This window comes from Mobula hypostoma, chromosome 23, assembly GCF_963921235.1.
Source record: "Mobula hypostoma chromosome 23, sMobHyp1.1, whole genome shotgun sequence".
NCBI lineage: Eukaryota > Metazoa > Chordata > Chondrichthyes > Myliobatiformes > Myliobatidae > Mobula > Mobula hypostoma.
Genome location: NC_086119.1, coordinates 23,862,939 through 23,888,678, shown reverse-complemented (window position 1 = coordinate 23,888,678; position 25,740 = coordinate 23,862,939). Strand labels below are relative to the sequence as shown.

Genomic DNA, 25,740 nt, shown 5'->3' with positions numbered 1-25,740 from the left:
ACGAATCGTTTTTGGCAATTCTGTTCGGGGGGGGAGGGGTGCGAGTCACAACCGGAATATAGGTGATAAGTGGCTAATACACTTAATTTCGTTTCTAAAAGGGTTTATCTAACGAATTTAATATTAAATACACTGCGCATATTTTCCTCGCATGAATATAGCGATAAGTCAATTATCAGGGGAGCTTGAAGTAAGTGTTGAACGAACCTCCAGTAGAAGTGGTAGAAGCAGGTTCAGTATTATCATTTAAAGAAATATTGGACAGGTATATGGACAGGAAAGGAAAGGAGGGTTATGGGCTGAGTGCAGGTCGGTGGGACTAGGTGAGAGTAGCGTTCCGAACGGACTAGAAGGGCAGAGATCGCCTGTTTCTGTGCTGTAATTGTTATATGGTTATACAAGTCAATAGCATCATAGCATTTTAAGTAACGTTTGGATATTAAACACACAGCATATATTTTCCCTGTATGAACATATAAAATCATTGCAACACACCAATATCGCTGAATCAGTGGGAGCCCTGGGTTTGTTTTCCTGCAACAAGACGGTGCCATCGAGGGGTGATGGGAGACAGCGATACTCGAAGGGGGTTCCGCATGTCCAGTCTATTCCACAATTTAGTTTTTGTTACATTCATCGCAGAGATATGTTGGAAATGGAAGCAACGTTTTCAGTGCTTTTGTGGCTATCTCAGGATATTTAGCCTTGACTTTGATCCAGAATGCTGGCAGAGATGTTATGTCAAACATGCTTTTCAGCCCGCCGTCATTTGCAAGCTCAAGGAGTTGATCTCCTTCCCGCACTGACATGGATGACGCCCGGGTAATCACCTCGCGTGTGTTCAAGCTCAACAGTGGGCGTGACAGGGAATGAGGAAAGGTGCAGCTGACTCATATCGCCAAATCATATCGTTTCCTCGCGGTCCGGTAGCGCATGTTTTGCGGCCCGGTGGTTGGGGACCACTGATTTAAAGTATATGGGAGAACATGCATAGTTATTGTGGATTGGGATCGAAAAAAGCTGGAAGTTCTCTTACTAAGTAACTCGGAACAGGTACATCCGGTATTATTTAGCGTCAGTTAGTCAAATGTTTGTCTTTAAGTATGTAGTATATATTTTACCTTTCTATGCATATAAAATACTTAAGAAACGTATGTTTCAGCGCTGGGCTCGGGAATGGAAGTTCCTGAGTTCGATCCAGTGACAGATCGCTCCCAAGTGCACTGTCCATCCCTGCCCGGTTGATGTAGAGGATCAAAAACCCAAAACCCCAAAACCCAATAATTAAACCATTGTGTTGCTTAGTAATAATTGTAGCTTTAATTGGGCAGGGCCTTTTTCATTTTATCCTTTAAAATTGTTCCAATCGTTGACCGACTATAGCTTAATGCTTTTCCAATGACCGATGACGTTTCACCTCTTTCTGATCGCTTTATTAGTTCCACTTTATCTTAAATCGTGATCGTGATTATTTCTGTGAACAGAAACACTGCGGATTCAGAGCTCCGCCGTCGGGTCCTAATACCCACAGCACTGAGACAGGTTAAATAAGGTGCAAGGTTCCGCTGGGTCCTAAGGTCCACCTCATTGAGACAGGTTGAATAAGGGACTTGAGCATCTGTGTTTTTTGGCATCCGCGAGGGGTCCCGGAACCAATCCCTCGCGGATGAGGTGGGCTGACTGTACTCCATGCAGTTTCTACTTTCCACTTGGTTCATTAGTTTTACAATGTAATCGCTTCAAGTTCACTAAAGTAATTGCACATTATTAATGAAACAAATGCCATTTCAACACGTCAGTTGATTTTTGTTCCCATAGTAGGCATAAAGCCTTCAGGGAAAAGCTAAACATATTGTAAAAGCAAAAGCTTCTTCTGAAATCTAAAGTCTCCGCACAAAAACAGGTGGCTGCTGAAGTGACTCACTCAAAGATGCAAATTGCCTTGATAGCTACAGCATATTTTAGCCACCCCCCTTTGTGTCATGCAGAAAGTAGACACAACCCGAGGGTAAATAGTTTTAATCCCTCCTGGCAATGCTTTGCAAAACTTGCTCAATTCTAGAGTGTACTATTTTGGAACAGATAAAGGGTTAGTAACTTGGAAATAAATGAAAACAAATTGCAATGCTTTACCGATTAATCACTATGCCTAACAAGAGAGTGCACTTCTTGCAGAAATACACTAGCGTAAGCGTAAATCTATCCCATTACCTGGTGCAGCATTAACACATTAATGGCGCTCAATAGATAGTTCAACTTAAAATTGTCACATTCAGTGTAGATTTATTTCACACAAACAAACTTGACTTTTCCATTTTCTTCTAAGAAAATACCCAAATCACTCACCTGTCTGAAAAGGTTTGGAAAATCCTCAGCATTGTTCACCTTTCTTATCCCTTTTCCACCTCCGCCTTCAGAGGCCTTGATCATCACTGGATAGCCGATTTCTTCTGCAGCCTAACATACGCAATATATAGATTAGGATTAAAATAGTATAAAACATAACAAAGGCTACCAGTGCCTCACAGATCTAAACTCAGTGAATTAAATAATCATTATCAGAACTGTGAAAAAGGAATGTAACATGGCTACAGAAAATCTTAAGTACTCGTCTGAGTCACAATACAAAAGAGCCTTTCGAGTCTATCTCAGTTAATACAATGACATTGCATAGGTATATTTCTGTGCCTTGTCTACAGAACTATTAAAGAAAAATTCAACACTGGCCATTCAATCACTGCCTGTGCCAACATTTGATGCATGTTGAAATGCAATCAGTAAATAATTTGGATACAAGACCACATTTGCAATACTTAAATTTTGGTAGTAGAAATCCATCATTATCCATACAAATACCATTTATTTATTTGAATTACAGCATAGAATAAGCACTTCCGGCCCTTCAAGCCGTACCGCTTATCAACCCCTATTTCATCCTCGCCTAAACATGGGACAATCTATAATGACCAATTAACCCACCAACCGGTACGTCTTTGAACTATGGGAGGAAACCCACAGTGTCACAGGGTGAATGCAAAATCTCCTTACAGACAGCGGCAGGCATTAAACCAGGGACACCGATACTGTAAAGCATTGGACTAGCCACTACACTGCTGTGCCACACAATTCTTACCAGTGGTCTCATTTAGAAATGAAAAAGGTCATGCAGATCTCCCGTAACCCAGTCAACATTTCAAAACGCAAAATTAATAGTCACTTATTTAAAATTGCTACTTTTGGTGCCTCAATACACACAAACAAGCCGTCTCCTTTGGCTTCTAGTATCTTAAACAATATTACACCAATAGCAAACAGTTCTGGGACATTCAGAAAATACAGTTATTATTCTTTACAGATGTAGCTGCTCCTGTTATTGTTACGGTGCCTCAGATTGTACAGACGATGCATACATATTCATCCCTCACCTTCATACCACTTTCCACATCTGCAATGCAGCCCTTCTCATACAGTTCAGACGGAACATTCACAATTAGTTTTGGAGGGTTGGTTTCTGTCCACTCAATCATCAGTCCTTAAAAACAAAAGGAAAGCAACAAAATGCTACTTACATATGTCAATAAATCGTATGCTGTAAGTGCGCATTTAAGAAATACGGTTGCTGGAAAGGGTTTAATTAGGGATGAGTTGCACAAACTTCCAATAATAATGTCGTAAACTTCTTTCGATCTACCCGATGCAAAGACACCACGTACTACAGTGAATGTAACTTTAACTCTTCATTAGCAAGTTACCAGAGAGAACCCTCCTTAAGCAATCTCTTGGGCTGCTCCGGGGGTCTCTGCCTTCTGAAGCAAATACAGTGCTTTTTATACATGTGCAGTCACGTACATAGATACAGGTGGGTTCACCCCCTTAGTTTCTGTACAGATGAGTATTGTTTAACTTATCAGCCATAAATTGTTCGTTTAACAGCTTAACTATCCTTATGTCTGGGAACAGCCAGACATAAGCTTACCCCTCAGAACTTCCCACCCTTGAAACAGGCATTCCTTATAATGCTCATCAAGCAAGCGCTAGGTTTCTTACAGCAGTTAATCAAACAATGGTACAAGTTGTCCTTAAGCAAGGACTGAAGTTACACGGGTTGCATACCGAGAATAATATCACCCGCTCAGCTTATCTTGTGAGAAACACTTGTGCTTCTATGCTTTCTGTCAAAGTCTTAGCTGCTATGACCCTTACAAAATAGCCAAGTCACAAGAAGCCAGCAAGATGCTAACTTCTTAACATTATATTACAATAAGCATTGACTATTTTCAGCTTGCATGGCTGAGAACACTTCCATAGGTTTGTGATGCAAGTGTATAAAGGATGGGAGTTGGAATAAGCCATTCAGCCCCTTAAGCCTCCTTGAATACTCATTAAGCTCTAGGCTGATCTGACTTGGATCTCCACTTTCCCACCTGCTCTCCAAAGCCCTTCACTTCCCAGTGTTCCAAAAACCTGCCTTTGCAGCTCTCTCAGGGGCAGAATTCCCAAGATCTCACACTGAGAAAAGAAATTCCTTGTCATTTCCAAGTTAAGCAGCCCCATATATAAAGTTATGTTGTGTGTGCCTTAATAGTCTCTATTCTCATGTAAATAAATTAGAATCCAAGCCATCCTTTCCAATGTGTGAGCACAGTTGAGAAACAATACACGTCAATAAGTACAACAGAACTTTTGAACTATAAGCATAAGAAATGCGGGAAATCCAGAGCAAGACACACAAAATGCTGGAGGAACTCGACAGCTGAGGCAGAACCTACGGAGGGGAATAAACTGTCGATGTTTTGGGCCAAGACCTTTCATCAGTCCCAATGAAAGCGCTTGGCCAGAAATGTCGACTGTTTACTCCCTTCCATAGAGTCAGCCTCACCTGCACAAGTTCATCCAGCGTTATGTGTGTGTTACTTTTGAACTATACCTAGTTAATGTGAACTGGCCGCAAGTGACAGCTATGGAGACAAAAGTATTTTTCACCAGGTGACATCACACTGCTTTCAGTAGACAGCCAGGAGTCGCTTCAGGTAAAGCACATTGTTGTTTCAACCCACCGCATAGGAAATACAGTTCTAAAAGCCTGAGCAAGCTAAATGCTGGCCGGTGGTGCAGTGGCACCTGCATCAGACTTTGAAGTGAGTGGTACTGGGTTCGAATCCAGCCAGCTCCTTCCATCCATGCTGGGTTGAATGTTGAGCTAGCAGCCCGGCCTCATTAAAAAAAAAGGACAAACACTAAAGAACCGGCAAGGCTGATTCCTGATGCGCCACAAGACATGGATAGGAACAACAAAAGCACACTAAACATAGGTGAGAGGAGGGTACACAAAGAGGTAACTAACTAATCAAAACTTGGAAATGATTTGTGGTATAAACAAAGGATTCTATCCATAAGAGTTCAGCCTCCTTTTCTACAATGTTCTACATATATTTCATTTTAAAATATGCTCCATGCTTTAAAGTTTCTTCATCACGTTTACATCTCTATCTTTTACATTATTCCCTTGCATAAAGTAAAAGCATCATTCTAGTCTCTACACCCAACACACAGGAGGTGCCAGTACCTTGGAAATCACTTGCCTCACCTCTTCCGAATATGAGGTGCAACACCAACCCATTGCACGTTTTTGCACATCAACTGATAAGAAACCATCATCGCTTTATTAGAGTTGAGATCTATTCAATAACATGTTTACATGTTTAGCACCAATTTAATTTTAAAGACGTATGGATCAGAGTGATACCATTATTAAAGAGTACACTGTGTCATGCCATTAGACAAGCCATTGGGACAAAAACTCCAATTGTTTTGATTTAGGTTCAATTTTTAATTCCCAGTGCTATTATGGCAAGCTCTGTTTATTGGAAAAATGAAACAGTGTTTTATTGAATAGTTTTCTTAAATGATTGAATAACATCCCTTCAGCAAGGGAACAATACTTCACAAAAATAACTCCTCTATCACTCAGTCTCCACTACTCTGGCATCACTACTGCCACAAAACTCCTTATTCCTCATCCACCAGAGCATTTCAAGAAAGAATTCCCCCAAATCCTCCCAACATTTTATTTCCAGCTGACATAAGTGCACTATGTTCTGCATGAGAACAAACCCTCGTGTGCTTTACAGAATGAGCATCCATCAGCCGACCACTCGATTGTAGAAATCATCATAGTCAGGCTCAAGCCAGTTATCATACACTAGCTAAATGAGAAATGAGAGAAACTCAGGTAAGGCCTACTTTCTCTGCAAGCCTCTTCTTAAACAAAGTAATTCAAAAAAAAACCACGAAATTTAGTCCCATTATGGTGTGAAACGAGCTGCCAGCGGAACTGTGAATGGCGGGGGGGGGGGTGATTTTAATATTTGAGAGAAGTTTGAATAAGTACTTGGATGGGAGGTTAATGGAGGGCTATGGTCCAGGGGCAGATTGATAGGGTTTGGTATAATAATAGTTCAGTAAGGACTAGATCGGCCAAAAGGTCTGCCTCTGTGCTGTAATGTTCTGACTCTATTACCTCCTGATTTCAATGGCAGGAAATAAGAGAGACAGGACAATTAAAATTACTCTTCAGACCTTCAAGCTTAGCGAGAATGTTCCTTATTCAATTATCCAAGTATCTTTTATTTATTAAGATCTATGCCTTACCAGTGCCACTCCAGGGGAGAGTGGGGATGCCTGCAGTCTGTGCTACAATGGAAGAAGCAATTTTATCACCCAGGGCCCACATAGCAACACTTGGAGGACCTGAAGAAAAGAAAAAGTGTTTTGAGCAAAGTTCAACCTACTTTACATTGCCAAAAACAATTTAATGATCTCAGCAAAGAGTCCATTCATCACACTGAGTTAAGAGACAGTCCATCCAATAAGCAGGCTTCTGACAAGTTAAGAACAAAAGGACACATGAAATTGAAGACATATTCCATTTGTAGGGATTTGAGTATGAGCCAAGTGTAATGCAAGGAGTACCAGACTGCTCTGAACTGCTTTGCACAGTTGACTGAGGAAAACTGAGGAAAGAGGCCATGCTCTCTTCTCACTGCTGCCATCAGGAAGGCAGTACAGGAGCCTCGGGACCATAACACCATAAGATAGAGAAGCAGAATTAGGCCATTTGGTCCATTAAGTTTGCTCCATTTCTTCATGGCTGATCCTATTTTCATCTCAGCCCCAATATCATGCCTTCTCCCTGCATCCCTTCTTGCTCTAACCGATCAAGTATCTATCAAACTTTGCCTTAAATATACATAAAGACCTGGCCTCTACAGCTGCCTGTGAGAAAGAATTCCACAGATTCACCACTCTCTGACTAAAGAAATACCTCCTCATGTCCATTCTAAAAGGATGCCCCTCTATTCTGAGGCTGTGTCTCCATAGGAAACATCCACTCCACATCCCCTCTATCTAGGCCTTTCACCATTTGATAGGTTTCAATGAGGTCTTCTGAATTCTAGTGAGTACATCTGGCAAAGGCATCAAATGCTCTTCATATGGCAAGCTATTCAATCCTGAAATCATTTTCGTGAACCTCCTTTGAACCCCCTCCAGTTTCAGCACATCCTTCTAAGAAAAGGGGCCCAAAACTGCTCAATGTGCTTTATAAATTTTCAATATTACATCCTTGCTTTTATATTCTAGTTCCCTCAAAATGAATGCTAACATTACATTTGCCTTCCTCACCACTGATTCAACCAGCAAAATCAACCTTTAGGGGATCCTGCACAAGGACTCCCAAATCCCTTTGTACCTCACTTTTTTGCATTTTCTCTCCATTTAGTAAATACTCAACCCTTTCATTTCTTTTACCAAAGTGCATGACCACACAGTTCACGACACTGTATTCCATCTGCCATTTCTTTGCCCATTCTCCTAATCCAAGCCCTTCTGTAGCTTCTCTATTTCCTCAAAACTACCTGTCCCTCCATCCATCTTCATATTGTCTGCAAACTTTGCAACAGAACCATCAATTCCATCATCCAAATCATTGATATATAGTGTAAAAAGCCAGCCAGGAAAGGCTTTCTTATTCCCACTTTTTCCCTCCTACCAATCAGCCATTGCTTTTTCCATGTTAGAATCCTTCTTGTAATACTATGAACTCATTGTTAAGTAGCCTCATGTGTGACACCTTCTGAAAATCCAATATACAACATCAACTGATTCTCCTTTGTCTATCCTGCTCATTATTTCTTCAAAGAATTCCAACAGATTTGTCAGACAAGGTTTTCCCTTGAGGAAACCATGCTGACTATGGCCTATTTTATCATGTGCTTCCAAGCACGCCGAGACCTCATCCTTAATAAGCGACCCCAAAATCTTCCCAACCACTGAGGTCAGACTAACTGGCTTATAGCTTCTTTTCTTCTGCCTCTCTCCTTTCTTGAAGAGTGGAGTGATATTGCAATTTTCCAGTCTTCTGGAATCATTCCAGAATCCAGTGATTCTTGAAAGATCATTACTAATGCCTCCACGATCTCTTCAGCCACCTCTTTCAGAACGCTGGGACATACACCATCTGGTCCAGATGGCTTAGCTACCTTCAGACATTTCAGTTTTCCAAGAACCTTCTCTCTAGTTATGGTAACTTCACACACTTCATGTCCCCTGACACCAGGAACTTTCACCATACTGTAAGTGTCTTCCACAATGAAGACTGATGCAAATACTTTCTCCCTAGGCCTCCTGTCCCATGATCCTCTCATATCCCTTTTGCTAATCAACTGTCCAGCTCTTGGCTCCATCCCTCTCCCTCCTGTCTTCTCCTATCATTTTGGATCTCCCCCTCCCCCTCCCATTTTCAAATCCCATACTAGCTCTTCTTTCAGTTAGTCCTGACGAAGGGTCTCGGCCCGAAACGTCGACTGTACCTCTTCCTAGAGATGCTGCCTGGCCTGCTGCGTTCACCAGCAACTTTGATGTGTGTTGCTTGAAATTCCAGCATCTGTAGATTTCCTTGTGGATGCAAATACTTATTCAGTTCATCTGCCATTGTTATCCCCCATTACTAATTCTCCAGCTTCTTTTTCTAGAGGTCTGATATACCTGCTGGCCTCTCGCAATGACTCAACACCTTCTGATCCTAAGTCACCTCTTTCTAATAATTTGATTTCATTTTTTTACCAACAGAGCAATGCTGCCCCTTCTGCCTTCTTGCCTACCCTTTCAATACAATGTGTATCCTTGGACATTAAACTCCCAGCTATAATCTTTCAGCCATGCATAACCCACAACACCAAGTACAGGAAGCAACAGGCTCTTGAGTCAGAGGTCTACTTCACTTGCCCCATCACCGAACTGTTCCCACACCCTGTGGACTCACTTTCAAGGACTCTTCATCTCATGTTCTCCATTTATTACCTATTTATTTTTTATTATTGTTATTATTTATTTTGTACTTGCACCGTTTGTTATTCTTGGCAAATTGGTTGTTTGGTCGCCTTATGCAGTGCATGCAGCCTTTCATTGATCCTATTGTGTTTCTTGGATTTACAGTGTATGCCCACAAGAAAATGAATCTCTGGGTTGTATATGGTGACATATATGTAACATAAATTTACTTTGAACTTGGTATTAGGAATATATTTACAGCGAAAAACTCAAATAGTATTTTTTGAGGATTCGCTAACACTTAAGAGGAAGAAAGAAAGTAATTAAACATATGCTCTGTAACCTACTTTAACATTAAGAATACTCACTCTACGATCATTTAAAGATGTAAATGAAACACAATAACAAAAGGTTATCTGAAACTTCTGCCGTTCAAATAAGTGACATGTCAGCTTGGCTTAGTAGACAGCAATTTTGTCTCTTTTGCAAAGATTTGCATGTCCTAGCCCCACTCTCTGGCTTACACACACAATCCCAGTTGACACTTTAACACAAACAATGAACTTCAATGCTACGGCTGCCACCTTCTGTAAAAACATTAAACTCCTGAATCTACCCAAATGGAAATAAAAGATTATCAGCACTCTTTCAGAAACAAGAAATTTTTTTACCCTGACCACTTTCATGTGTTAACATGTCATTATCTAATGTACAATTTCAGGATCAGGATCAATCACATTTACACACAATTGACTTAGAGGTGTAACATCCCTCGCACCATCTCAGAGACACAAAAACTGCTGTCCAAGTCCAATTTCTTGCCTTCAAAAGCAGGGATAAATCAAGCAGGGGTCAAAGCAGTTAAAATGACTATTTCTTACCCATGAATGCAATGCCATGTTTGTGTAGTAGTTCTGGCAGTTTTGGGTTCTCAGAGGCATGACCCCAGCCTGCCCACACTGCCTGTAAACAGAAGAGATAATACAGTTTCTTTATACATATTCCTTTACAAAGGAGAAAAGAAAATAACTGGTAACTATAGGCACGCATAATTAACCTCCCAAATATATATTGAGATGTGCAACGCAACTTTGAATAGCTACTGGACATGACTGATTTTAGTCGTATGCTTGACAATTCAGCAGGGCCACAAATGTGATCATCCAAAAATCTCAGAGGAGACATGGCTATGAAAAAGGAACTAGTGCTTTCCCAGCATATGTGACAAATAAACTCTTCTCAGGCTTCTAGGTATCAATTATAACTGACGTTGCAATGACAAACTCCACAATTTTCATCATTCCCTGACGATGCTGGCAGAGTCTGTCATTGAAACTGTGATTATAATTAATACCTGCACCGGGCTGGAAGCCCGAGAATAGTTTATTCAAGACATGGCTATGCCAAAAAAAAACTGATCCTTTTAGCCTGGTTAAGTATAACTGTGTTTCCATCCCAGCTAAAAAGGAAATGAGAGAACAGAGGAGCAAAGTAAAGAGATTATAATTGGCAAGGAAACAAATAATAGAAACGTCTCAACTACATATAATGTAGAAGAATTCACAATGATTATAGAACAATGAGTTAAAGCTATCGTGGAAACAGGAGGACATATAGTAATATGCATATATCACTATAATTTTAGAAAAAATACCCGCGCTATCTGAGCAAAAAAGAACTAACACAACAGAAATGTAAACAATTTTGCAGCTTCATTTCTGATAGTACCTGGACTGGGATGCGTTTTGCAATGTCCAATATCAGCTCAACATTTGCATAGTTATTATTGTTTGGTCCTCCAGGTACAGGGACATAGTGGTCTGCCATTTTGATGTATTCTGCAAGCAAAACAAAACATTTCACCACAACTTGTCTTTGGCATTAACCTTAAAAGAATACTAAAAGACCAGAGGCAAGCAGTCATAGGGCGAATTCACTGTTGCGTAACAGCAACTTAAAAGATCATTGTGTTTCATTGTTTCAAAGACTGAGGGGCAATGCGAACAACTTATGAGAAGTAAGCAATGAAATTATCCAAAGGTTACACAATGTTAGGGCTTTTATGGTGTTCAACAGGCTGTCAACCTGGTCACTTCTAGACAACTGACTGATAATTTCTGTCTACACAATCACAATTTCCTCTTTTTTCTCTAACCCTTACTAACACAGTTCTATTTCCTTATTCCTTATGAAACATTAAAAGACAACATGCTTCCCAGCTCTCGTGGGTGGCCAACTTCATTTCCTATAGCTAAATTTATTCCCCATTGTAGTGTTAAATGGGCATGAGGTTGATAGGTGCTTGATTATTAAGGGCATCAAAGGTTACCGGAAAAAGATCAGAGAATAGGGTTGAGGTGGAAAATAAATTAGTCATGTTGGAATGGTGCAGCAGATTCGATGGGCCAAATGGCATAATTCTGCTTCTACAACAAAATTACCCAGGGATGGGACTCTACTGTTGCTTGCTATCTTGTGTATCAGCAAGTTGGTACATCCTCAAGGCATCTGTCCTCAGAATCTTACAGTAAATAAAGAAAACAGAAAATTCTGGAAATAGTAGTTCAGAGAGCACCTTTAAGAGAGAAACAGAGTTAATGCTTCATGTCAGAACACTTCATCAGAGTTATGCAAAGTTTAAAAAAAGGGCTCTATTATTCTCTAACTGGAATGTTTTATGAAGTGTGTTACCTTTCATTCTTCTAAATTCCAGTAAGTTTAGTCTGGTACTTTCTTTGTTAACCTCGTGAATTTCCTGAACTACCTCTGCACGAGTCGCTCAGATTCTGTCATGAATCAGCTTGCTGGTACACGAGATAGCAAGCAAGAGCAGAGTCTCAGCCCTGGGTAATTTTGCTGTCTGGTTTAAAACCATAAGCCAGAGGAGCAGAATTATGCCATTTGGCCCACTGAGTCAGCTCCACCATTCTATCTTGGTTGATTTATTTCCATCTCAACTGCATTCTCCGACCTTCTCCCCGTAGCCCTTGATGCTCTTACTAATCAAGAACCTATAAACCTCCACTTTAAATATACCCAATGACTCGGCCTCCACACCATCTGAAGCAATGAATTTTCGCAGATTCACAACCCTCTGGCTAAAGAAATTCCTCCATCTCCCTTTGTTTTAATTAAAAGGATCGTCCTTCTATTCTGGGGTTGCGCCATCACGTCCTCAACCCTCCCACCATTGAAAACATTGAAACAAAGTAAACAGTATAATAGGGGGTTTGCACGAGGACCACAACCTTGTTGTAGGGTTTGGAGGCTTGCATCTCTCATTGACCGGGAGAATGATGTTGGCTGGAGTCAGGTCTTTATGCTTTGGCTCATGGTAGGGTCACCTATGCCTAACAAGTCAAAAGGTACAGGCCAGACCAAGAGCGGTCCACCAGTCCTCCAGGTTCTGGGGTTCAGCTCTGACTGGTAAAACACAACTGAAGAATCCTTCTACATCTGTCTGCGGTGGTATTCCTGAGACTCTACCCGGGACCTGTATGGCTGCCAGTAGTGATAACCGAACGGAAGGTACTGGTACGGTGAAGGAAGCCCTGACACCACCAGAGGAGAACCTTCATTGCTGCCCGAAATGCCAGTGGCGTAATGGGCAGTAAGTACATAACTCTTGCCACTGACCCTCAAGTAACCATTCCACTTGCAGCTTGGGCGGAAATGGTCAGGACCAGGAGTTAAATCAGAGATGTCATTTATCTCTGTGGCTCAGCAGATTTACCTAGTAAGCTACTCAAAGTCATATGTCACTTTTTAAGTTTATCCTAACAATCAAACTGAAAATCACTGATGCTGTTCAGCATTTATATCCAATGATTTTGCTGCACTCCAGTTCTATGATTGCAGGCCCCTCCGCCCAAAGGTGCAGAAAAAGAATTTCAGGAGGTATATTGTAAACATTTCTCTGACATTAAATGTACCGTTGAAACTTGGATGCAGGCTGGCAAATGCACTTTGTGCCCAGGCCTCTGTGTCCTGCCACTGAGCTCCACTCTCTGAAAGTAATGACTCCTTAGATTATACTATACGGTCTTACTGCACTGCCTACAACCTTGACCTCCTCGGAATTCCTGCTGCTGAATCCAAATTCACATCAAGTTCTATTACCCTCTGAGCTTGCTGACCTTCACTGACTCCCAATCTGGTAACACTTTAATCTTAAAATCCCTATTCTTATGCTCCAATCGACCTATGTTCATATCCAGTCAAGTTTATTGTCATTTAACTATACACAAGTATACTGTCAAATGAGACAATGTTTCTCTGAACCAGGGTGTCAAGCACAATAGTACACATAACACAATGGTAACACATGATAACTTATGAAAGCAAGGATAAAACCAACAGATGAATTATACATAAACAAACAAGGGCATAAATTAAATATTATAACATACAGAGCAGATTAACCGGTGACACTTTGAATGTGATGCGGCAGGGAGTTCACATCCCAAATAGCCTGGGGGAAGAAGCTGTTTCCCATCCTAACCGTTCTTGTTTTTATGCATCAGAGTCTCTATCCTGATGGTAGAAAGTCAAAGAGGATGCTGGATGGATGGTAGGGACACCCCCATGATCCTCTCAGCCATTCTCACTGTCTTCTGCAGCTGTTCTCACAGTCCTTTGCTTATCCACCTCTCCTGCAATCCTCAGGTCTCACTGTTATTCCAATTCTAACCATCTACATACCCTGTCTTCAGCTGCTAACATCTTGCATTCCCTCCATAGCTCACGTAGGCTAGACTGCTTTTTATTTTAAGAAAGCCTCCATGTGCGGGTCACTATCATAGATAAACTAACCTGCATTAGCTTTCAAGTCTTCTGGGGTGACCATGACTACAAATCGTATTGCACGTTCATTCCTGAACATTTCGTAAGACCAGCGCCGTATGGATCTCATGCATTTCACTGCAGCAATCCCATTGTTGGCAATCAGCACCTGTTGGACAAAGTCTTTGCAAGTTACTAAGATAGGAAGGGAAATAAACGAGTACCTTTAAGTTCCACATCCAAATAGAAGCCAGAGGATTTTCTGGGGGAACGTGGCCTGTTTGAACTATTTTAATCTATATCTTATCATTTCACTCTGCAAAGTATACATATTATACAAGAGAAATTTGATGGGAAAAGTGAACTTTTACACCCCAGGCAGCATTCAATCAGTCATTTGACCAAACCCCAAAATATTCAGTGTTGATGCATCTTTTGTTCAAAACATGGACAATGCTTCCACTTCCATGGTCCATTTAGTACAATGGGTTGTGACGTAAAGTTCAAAGCAAAATTATGGCTTGCAGAGCAAATTCTTGAGAGTTTCAGCTCACATGCCTGACTAAAGACAGAAGGCTGAGAAAACTTCTTGGAGCTATTTGCTTACCTTTTCAATAACTTTATTGCCACCAAACCGAGTTACGAACTCAGCCGGGGAAGCAACCGTGAAGTCTCTCTGGAGCTCAAGCTTCTTTCTATCCCGTCCTTGCCTTATCAGGTGCAGCCCTGACATGCTAGGCCTGTGAAGGAAAGGAGTATTTTTCAAGAACAGAATTGCTCATTTATCAGGCTGGTTTGTGCAGATGGGCTGTTACAGCCAAGACTGCAACATAATTAGAGAACAAACTGGATTTAAAAAAAAAATCAAAAGAAATTCAGTCTTCAATATTAGAACAGGAGGATGGTTCAAATACAAAAAGCAGAAGACATTTTCTACAAGATATATATAGACAGTTAGTGCCCAATATTACCCCAAGTGAATGAAGTAAGCTATCAAGACTCAAAGCCTCGGCAACACATGAATAATCATTATGGGAGAAATGCTGGCAGGTGACAAGTAATCACCTTCATGCTGAGGCTACGTCCACACTACGCCGGATAATTTTGAAAACGCTGGTTTCGAGTAGACTTAAGACTAAAAAAAACAAATACTGGAGCGTATGGAGGCAACCGACAGGGAGTTCACGGACGGTATGACCCAGCTGAGGACGAACACTGAAAAACTGACGAACTCTGTTGCATTAATAAAGCACCTTGTTAAATGTATAAAACATGACTGCATCAGTGTTATCTTGTATTTCCATACAATGTTACATTAGGCTGTTACACATCTATTGTCAGAGAAGTACTTGCATAAATAGGTAAACCACCTTGGTTCTTGGTCCTCCAAAATATTCCGCATGGAATTTAAACTGGAGGTGGTGGAGGGTGTTTTCTGTCCTTACCTTCATACAAGCAAGGACAGAAAACAGGGCAAAGTGAGTACACTTATTTATTCAGTAAGCTATGGGTCGAAGTATTTGGTGAGTACATTTCTAACTCTTCTGGCTTCAGTCTCGTTGCTGTCTGTTCTGAAATTGTTAGGTTCTGCGAAGCGCAGAATCAAATATCGCTGTGATGATTGTACTCTCTAAATAATAAAGTAGTAATAATAAGAAGAAAACAATGAAATGCCGGGCTGCCGCTATCTGTTCCGGCACGTCATGACAGCGGTTTTAAAAAGCTCTGGTTACCCAGTACACACTGCAATGGATATTAGGTGTTTTCAGATTTATTCACTCTGGAGACCGTTTCTGAAAATCTCCGTTTTCGGGGGCTAAAAATGCTGGTTCAATGTGGACGGAGGGTCAAAACGAAGAGAAAAAGCTTTGTTTTCAAAATTATCCGGCGTAGTGTGAATGTAGCCTGAGAATGAGAGAAAATTGCATGACACAGGACCATGTCGTAAAGAGTCAACAGTGAAGTACAACACTAGAACCAAGTAATTTGAGAAGATTTCTTAACAGTGTATGAATGAATTCATTGCTGCCCCATCTACATGTGAAATGACTGGCTTTCCCCATTCCAATGCAAGCAATATGCTCAATTTAGAGCCTTTCCTTCACTGCAAGAAGTTTTTTTTATCTCAGCAAATGATTGTTCTGCTAATGCCTGCAAACAAACTGCAGCACAATGTAATTTTAGTCATATGGTGAAAAAAACACTAAATTTCAAAATATTGAGGCAGGTTTTCCTGTCTTCCTGGACTTTCTTTCAGATTGCGAGGTGGTAAGAGTGGGCTCCCTCACCTCCACCCCTCTGACTCTCAACACAGGAGCCCCTCAGGGCTGTGTACTGAGTCCCCTCCTTCACTCCCTGTATACCCATGACTGTGTTGCCACCCACAGCTCTAATCTGCTAATTAAATTTGCCTACATTGATTGGCCTAATCTCAAACAATAACGAGGTGGCCTACAGGGAAGAAGTCAACTTGACACAGTGGTGTCAACAAAACAACCTCTCTCTCAATGTCGCAAAAACAAAGGAGCTGGTTGTGGATTACAGGAGGAATGGAGATGGGCTAACCCCTATTGACATCAATGGATCTGGGGTTGAGAGGGTAAATAGCTTTAAGCTCCTCGGTATCGACATCACCGAGGACCTCACATGGTCTGTACACACCAGCTGTGTGATGAAAAAAGCACAACAGCGCCTCTTTCATCTCAGACGGTTGAGAAAGTTTGGTATGGGCCCCCAAATCCTAAAAACTTTCTACAGGGGCACAATTGAGAGCATCTGACTGGCTGCATCACTGCTTGGTATGGGAACTATACCTCCCTTAATCACAGGCTTCTGCAGAGAGAGGTGCGGACAGCTCAGCACTTCTGTAGTTGTGAACTTCCCATAATTCAGAACATTTACAAAGACAGGTGTGAAAAAAGGATCATTAGGGACCTGAGTCACCCCAACCACAATCTATTCCAGCCGCTACCATCTGGGAAGCAGTACTGCAGTATAGAAGACAGAACCAACAGGCTCTGGAACAGCTACTTCCACCAAGCCATCAGATTGATTAACTCACGCTGATTTGAGTGTATTTCTATGTTACATTGACTGTTCTATTTATTATAAATTACTATGATTGCACATTGCAGGTTTAGTCAGAGACGTAACGTAAAGATTTTTACTCCACATGTATGTGAAGGATGTAGGAAATAAAGTCAATTCTTCTCGAGATCAACAGCCATTCACCCTAGACTTGCTTTTTTTCCTGACATTGCTTCCAAAACAAAAGCCACATGGTGCAGCACATGATCTCCCTCAAGGGTCAGATGCATTTACAGAAAGATTTTGCTAGCCACTAGATGTCAAAACTGTTAAGAGCGTTTAATATGTGGGTGTCAGAAAGAATATAAAATTCAAAACTAAAATTAAAACATTAAATTGCAAAATAACTAAATTCAAAGTTCAATTTCCTCACATTGATTTAAACCAAGTTTAACCTGAGAGTTGAGACATTTGTCTAAAAGAATGCTGTTCCACTTGACTACACGAGGAATGCACTGGGCAGGAAGAATTGACCCACTGTTCTACATTTCAAACAAGGGGCTGAAATCAAAGTAGACCTCCTCTCAGACTTTTGCAACATTAGTAGATTCTGTCAGTCCACTTGAAATAATAAGAAAGTCAGATGACAAAAATAAAAATTCACCAGTGTAACCTAGAAACATCTAGCATCAAAAGCACCATAGCAAAAGATGCTGCTGTCAACTTAAATCAGTGTCTGCAGAGGGTTTTGGGATTTCTGCAAAGAAATGCCAATATGTTAGAACGGAGACACAAGAGAGACTGCAGACATTGGAAATCTGAATCAACACACACACACACAAAGTGCTGGAGGAACTCAGCAGGTTAGGCAGCATCTATGGACTCCTTAGAGTCCTGAAGGAGAATCATGGCCCAAAACAGCAACTGCTCCAAGTTCAAATTTATTACCAAATTATGTATAATACTGTGCAAAAGTCTTGGGCACATATATATAGCTAAGGCTCCCAAGACTTTTACATAGGACTGTACATGGGAAGGTGGATGGGAAACAGAAATAAGAGTATTTAGCATTGTATTAGCTCAGTAGTACTAAGAAGTATCAGCCAACAGGAAAGACATAATTTACAATGCTGTACAAAAGTCTTAGGCACCCTAGCTATATGTATGCAAGACTTTTGCACAGTACTGCATATAATCTTGAGATTTATCTTCTTGCAGTCACTCACAAAACAAAGAAACACAATAGAATGCACAAAAAAAACACCCACAACAAAGACGATCACACAGCCAATGTGCATAAGAGGACAAATCACACAAATAGTAAATAGAAAGTAAACAAATAACACCTGGAACATGAACTGCAGAGTCCCTGAAAGTGAATGTGCATCTGTGGAGCCAGTTCAGTGCTGGGGTGAGTGGAACCGTTTCAGGAGGCTAATGGCTGCAGTGTAACAACTCGGAGTGAGACCCATGATTCCTGCACCTCCCGCCCGATGGCAGTATCAAGAAGAGAGGGAGACAAGTCAAGGGCAGGCAGATGTCGCTGATTCCCTGTTCATTTCCTTCCACAGGTGCAACCTGACCTGTTAAGCTCCCCCAGTATTTTATGCATGTTGATTCAATGTGATAGAGGCCCTGCCACACGAGCAAAAAGATCTCTTTTCCAGTTTGAACTGAAGTCCAGTTATAGCAAGTTACTGGATTTTCGGAAGATTAAAACAGCGAATATTTCCGCTGTCCCTGAAACAATGCCTGCTCCACCCGCTTCCCTCCGGAAGGGAGGGATTCACAGAGGAGTGCGTGTGACAAACAGTCACACTCCTCAATGCGAGCAGTGTTGAAGCACAACTTTCCACAAACTAATCACCTGGTTCCTACACCAGACTAATCATGACCTTACACAATGTCACACTTTCTATGTCAATTCTTAGTACATGAAACAGTTCCTGAAAGTAAAGGCAATTACTTTGACGATCCATTTGTATGGCACTATGACAGACTTAGCCACCATATACAGTCATGTTATGCCAAACAGAAAAGGTTCCTGCAGGATGCTGTATGAACTGGCCTTTCATTAAGGTGGCAAAATTCACTTTAAAAAAAAGCCTTAAGTTTCAAAATGGTAAAGTAAATCAGTGAAAATTTTCCACTTCCATTAAAAAATTAATGACCTTGGCCAGAATGCACCCGCTTTGTGGGCGTCATGTTGCGAGAAATGCTAGCCTTGAATAAAGTACCTTACACAGTGCAATAGCTTACTAACATTGGCCTTTTGAGATCTTACATGAAGCAAGGCGACAGAACGCATTTCAGGACAGGAAAACTGAACTGAGTTCTAAATGCCTGATTAAGTTATGAGAGAGTAACCAAGTGGTGGGTGCTGTCCTCTGTCACAGTGTCAGTTGTAGAATGAGCACTGCAGAAGTCAAGCGTATTGAGTCTCAGGATCCAAGAGGCTTAACGCTGATGACAACAGTCACACAATACTCATCAAAGTTGCTGGTGAACGCAGCAGGCCAGGCAGCATCTCTAGGAAGAAGTACAGTCGACGTTTCAGGCCGAGACCCTTCGTCCTGACGAAGGGTCTCGGCCTGAAGCGTCGACTGCACCTCTTCCTAGAGATGCTGCCTGGCCTGCTGCGTTCACCAGCAACTTTTATGTGTGTTGATTACGTGACAAGCAGACTTGCACTTTGTACTTTTACTCTATAATATAACCGCTTACTAACCGCTGCAGTAAGTAGTAAATCTTTCTCTGTCTCTTGGCTCCAGATTCATCCATAATTAGTTGAGTCACAAGCTTCTAGATTCAAGAAAAACTGCACATGCTTTATAGACTGCAGTTAGACAACCCGAAGAATTCTGTTTCCATGAAAATAAGGAAGTCCCATTGCACCAATATTTTTCCCCCCGCATCCCTGGATAAACTCTGTTTCTTTGATAGCCAAATCTGGCTCTCATTCACACACAGGCTCACACAGGAATCGGCTATTACTTAATATAATGACGCAGTCTGTCTGTTGCAGTCTTGTCAGAGCTCAGTGGGGCTGATGATGCTGAAAAGAAATTTAAAGCACTGACACAAAAACGTCATGCTGCTGCCAATGGTACATATTCCTGCTTTTTCCAAACAAACCAGCTCACATCTTAAGAAAAGGAAAATCAGCCATCTGTCCACAATGGAGACTTCATATTCACGCTAATTTCCATCCATTAACATGACCTACCCCAGTTTAAAGATAAAGCACCTTCAGCACAAACCAGCAAGTGGATCAAAACAGTAATTCCTGAAGTTGAAGCAAGCATATAAATTTAAATACTACACAGCAAGAGAAGAGGGAGGCATTGATCTATTCACTTACTGTGATGATACAATATTTAAACTTTTATTTCTATACTACCTTAAATTATATTATTGTCTCTACTTTCCAAGGGGTTTGCGCCAATTTGGCATGTCATCTAAATCTTTAACAAACTTCTATAGATGCACAGTACAGAGCATCTTGACTGTTTGCATCATGACTGTTATGGAAACTCAAACACCCAGGAATGGAAAGATCTGCAAAGGGTGGTGGATACAGCCCAATCCATCGCAAGAAAAGTCCTCCCCACCGTTGAGCACATTTACATGGCATGCTGTCACAGGAAAGTAGCATCTATCATTTAGTACCCCCACTGTCCAAGCCATGTTCTCTTCTCACTGCTGCCATCATGAGAGGTACAGGAGCCTTAGGTAACTACACCAACAGTAAAGGAACGGTTGTTCCTTTCAACTATCAGACTCCTGAACCAGTGTGAAAAACCTCACCACCTCAAGACTGAACTGATTCCATAATCTTTGGACTCTCTTTCAAGAACTCTATAATTTATGTTCTCAGTATTACATAATACCAGATGCCAGAGGGTAGTGGCAGATAACTGATTGCGTAGCCAAGTTTCCATCGAACTCAATATACAAGTTTGGTACAGCGAGGAAATTAAGAACCTGGTGGCATGGTGTGAAGACAATAACCTATCCCTCAACGTCAGCAAGACGAAGGAATTGGTTGTTGACTTCAGAAGGAGTAGCGGACCATACGATCCAATTTACATCAGTGGTGCGCAAGTGGAACAGGTCAAAAGCTTTAAGTTCCTCGGGGTCAATATCATAACTAACCTGACTTGACCCAACCAAGCAGAGTCCACTGCCAAGAAGGCCCACCAGCGCCTTTACTTCCTGAGGAAGCTGAAGAAATTTGGCCTGTCCCCTAAAACCCTCACTAATTTTTATAGATGCACCGTAGAAAGCATTCTTCCAGGGTGCATCACAACCTGGTATGGAAGTTGTCCTGTCCAAGACCGAAAGAAGCTGCAGAAGATCGTGAACACGGCACAGCACATCACACAAACCAATCTTCCATCCTTGGACTCACTTTACACCGCACGCTGTCGGAGCAGTGCTGCCAGGATAATCAAGGACATGACCCACCCAGCCAACACACTTTTCGTCCCTCTTCCCTCCGGGAGAAGGCTCAGGAGCTTGAAGACCAATACGGCCCAATTTGGGAACAGCTTCTTTCCAACTGTGATAAGACTGCTGAGCAGATCTTGACCCGGATCTGGGCCATACCCTCCAAATATCCAGACCTGCCTCTCGCTTTTTTTGCACTACCTTACTTTCCATTTTTATATTTTCTACTTATGATTTATAATTTAAATTTTTAATATTTACTATTGATTTGTAATCCAGGGAGCGGAAAACGCAGAATCAGATATTGCTAGGATGATTGTACGTTCTAGTATCAATTGTTTGGTGACAATAAAGTATAAAGTATAACTGTTTGTCAGGTTGGAGGCCGGTGTCTAGTGGTGTGCCTCAGGGATCTGTACTGGGTCCGATGTTGTTTGTCATATACATTAATGGTCTGGATGATGGGGTGGTAAATTGGATTAGTAAGTATGCAGATGATACTAAGATAGGTGGCGTTGTGGATAATGAAAACAACAGGAATTCTGCAGATGCTGGAAATTCAAGCAACACACATCAAAGTTGCTGGTGAACGCAGCAGGCCAAGCAGCATCTGTAGGAAGAGGTGCAGTCGATGTTTCAGGCCGAGACCCTTCGTCAGGACTAACTGAAGGAGTGAGTAAGGGATTTGAAAGTTGGAGGGGGAAGGGGAGATCCAAAATGATAGGAGAAGACAGGAGGGGGAGGGATGGAGCCAAGAGCTGGACAGGTGATAGGCAAAAGGGGATACGAGAGGATCATGGGACAGGAGGTCCAGGAAGAAAGACAAGGGGGGGCGGGGGGACCCAGAGGATGGGCAAGAGGTATATTCAGAGGGACAAAAAGGAGAGTGAGAGAAAGAATGTGTGCATAAAAATGAGTAACAGCTGGGGTACGAGGGGGAGGTGGGGCCTTAGCGGAAGTTAGAGAAGTCGATGTTCATGCCATCAGGTTGGAGGCTACCCAGACGGAATATAACGTGTTGTTCCTCCAACCTGAGTGTGGCTTCATCTTTACAGTAGAGGAGACCGTGGATATTTATGTCAGAATGGGAATGGGATGTGGAATTAAAATGTGTGGCCACTGGGAGATCCTGCTTTCTCTGGCGGACAGAGCGTAGATATACTGTGTCCGGTGCTCCCAATGTGGCCTTTTATATATTGGCGAGACCCGACGCAGACTGGGAGACCGCTTTGCTGAACATCTACGCTCTGTCCGCCAGAGAAAGCAGGATCTCCCAGTGGCCACACATTTTAATTCCACATCCCATTCCCATTCTGACATGTCTATCCACGGTCTCCTCTACTGTAAAGATGAAGCCACACTCAGGTTGGAGGAACAACACCTTATATTCCGTCTGGGTAGCCTCCAACCTGATGGCATGAACATCGACTTCTCTAACTTCCGCTAAGGCCCCACCTCCCCCATCTGTTACTCATTTTTATGCACACATTCTTTCTCTCACTCTCGTTTTTCTCCCTCTGTCCCTCTGAATATACCTCTTGCCCATCCTCTGGGTCCCCCCCCCGTCTTTCTTCCCGGACTTCCTGTCCCATGATCCTCTCGTATCCCCTTTTGCCTATCACCTTTCCAGCTCTTGGCTCTATCCCTCCCCCTCCTGTCTTCTCCTATCATTTTGGATCTCCCCCTCCAACTTTCAAATCCCTTACTCACTCTTCCTTCAGTTAGTCCTGACGAAGGGTCTCGGCCTGAAACGTCGACTGCACCTCTTCCTACAGATGCTGCTTGGCCTGCTGCGTTCACCAGCAACTTTGATGTGTGTTGTGGATAATGAAGTGGGTTTTCAAAGCTTGCAGAGAGATTTAGGCTAGTTAGAAGAGTGGGCTGAAAGATGGCAGATGGAGTTTAATGCTGATAAGTGTGAGGTACTACATTTTGGTAGGACTAATCAAAATAGTAAATACATGGTAAATGGTAGGGCATTGAAGAATGCTGTAGAACAGAGTGATCTAGGAATAATGGTGCATAGTTCCCTGAGGGTGGAATCTCATGTGGATAGGGTGGTGAAGAAAGTTTTTGGTATGCTGGCCTTTATAAATCAGAGCATTGAGTATAGGAGTTGGGATGTAATGTTAAAATTGTACAAGGCATTGGTGAGGCCAAATTTGGAGTACAGTATTGTGTACAGTTCTGGTCACCAAATTATAGGAAAGATGTCAACAAAATAGAGAGTACAGAGAAGATTTACTGGAATGTTACCTGGGTTTCAGCACCTGAGTTACAGAGAAAGGCTGAACAAGTTAGGTCTTTATTCTTTGGAGCATAGAAGGTTTAGGGGGGACTTGATAGAGGTATTTAAAATTATGAGGGGGATAGATAGAGTTGGCGTGGATAGGCTTTTTCCATTGAGAGTAGGGGAGATTCAAACAAGAGGACATGAGTTGAGAGTTGGGGGGCAAAAGTTTGGGGGTAACACGAGGGGGAACTTCTTTACTCAGAGAGTGGTGGCTGTGTGGAACGAGCTTCTAGTAGAGGTGGTAGAGGCAGATTCGATATTGTCATTTAAAAAAAAATTGGATAGGTATATGGACAGGAAAGGAATGGAGGGTTATGGGCTGAGTGCAGGTCGGTGGGACTAGGTGAGAGTGGCGTTCGACACAGACTGGAAGGGCTGAGATGGCCTGTTTCGGTGCTGTAATTGTTATGTGGTTGTATGGTTATATAATTATTACAGGTATAATATGATTTTTTTTTTATATTTGCACAGATTGGCCTCTTTTCCACATTGGTTGCTTATCAGTCTTTGTATGTAGTTTTTCATTGACTCTATTGTATTTCTTCATTCTACTGTGAATGCTTGCAAGAAAATGAATTGTAGGGTGATATACTTTGGCCTTTAATGGCAGAAAATGGTTCAAAGATTAAAGAAAGATTAGCTTTTCTTGTCATGTGTATACTGACACACACAGTGAAACGCATCATTTTGCGCCAATGGCCAACATGGTTCAACCATGCGCAGTGGGGCAGCCCACAAGTGTCGACATGATTCTATCACCAACGCAGGATGCCCACAACTTACTAACTCCACCTCACGCCTTTGGAACGTGGGAGGAAACCGGAGCACCGAGACAAAACCCTCGCAGTCACAGGGAACCATATATGCTCCTTACAAACAGCAGTAGGAATTGAAAGCAGGTTGCTGGCCAGTTCAAAGTACTTTGCAGAACGCAAATAGAAACAAGTAGCCTATGTGGTCTGTCAGTCGTGAAAATAAAACCCTTTTCCCAACATTATTATTATTATTTTTGGTTGAACATGTTTTATCACTCACAGAATTAAAATCAACAACTAACTTATCAAGTATATTTATAAAAGGAAGTTCTGAACTTTTTACATTCTCAGTCTGTAAACCTGTTTCCTCATTTCACCTCTGAATAGTCTGTCCGCAAGTTTTAGTTCATGTTCTGGTCCTAGATCCACCATCCATTGGAAGTAACTTCCTCGCAATCTATCCTATAGAAAAGGCAATGGAGGTATTCAGGTGGGAGGTGAGAGAAATCTGATAAGGAATTTAAAGACGAGGAGAGGGGCATTGGTGATTGCTTCACTGATACTGGCATTTTTTAGGCTCCGAGGACCAAAGTGAAGTCTCAGCAAGAGAGGGCTAGGATGGAGAGGTTGTCACAGGCCTTGCAGCTGAGGCTCACACAATGCCACTGCAGCACAGCTGCACAGATTTGGGTTTGATCCCGATTTCCGGTGTACTGAGGCTGTGCCAGCTCCCCGTAACGGCAAGGGTTTTTCCAGGAAGCTCCAGTTTCCACGCACCTCACAAACTCATGTGGATTGGCTGCTGTAAATTAACCCAAATGTAGGGTGATAGAAGAAATGGTGAGGTGTTGAGGACATGTGCAAAGGAATCTAATACTCCCATAGTACTCCCAATATTCCACATAACCACAACATAACCCTTCCTACTTTTGTATTCAACCCATAACACATTCTGATAGCTTTCTGCATTTGCAAATCATACACCAACACATCCAGCACCTGCTGCATCCCAGAGCTCCACGGTACACAACGGTTGATGCTTCAGCCTGATTATTCTGTAGTGCAGGTGCACATCAGTGTATTTTCAGGGCAATCCACTGGGAT

General features: G+C 41.9%; 1 protein-coding gene across 2 annotated transcripts in view; it reads right to left on the bottom strand.

The window, feature by feature from the left end:
* acaca (acetyl-CoA carboxylase alpha) overlaps positions 1-25,740 on the bottom strand; it is a 289,052-nt gene that overhangs the window by 243,531 nt on the left and 19,781 nt on the right. For both annotated transcript variants that reach the window (XM_063031453.1, XM_063031454.1), the window contains exons 3-9: positions 14,720-14,852; positions 14,143-14,281; positions 11,059-11,168; positions 10,212-10,293; positions 6,652-6,750; positions 3,426-3,532; positions 2,347-2,457 (exon numbers count right to left, since the gene is read on the bottom strand). In XM_063031453.1, coding sequence (XP_062887523.1) covers positions 2,347-2,457; positions 3,426-3,532; positions 6,652-6,750; positions 10,212-10,293; positions 11,059-11,168; positions 14,143-14,281; positions 14,720-14,852 — 781 coding nt within the window. The remainder of the gene's footprint in view (positions 1-2,346; positions 2,458-3,425; positions 3,533-6,651; positions 6,751-10,211; positions 10,294-11,058; positions 11,169-14,142; positions 14,282-14,719; positions 14,853-25,740) is intronic.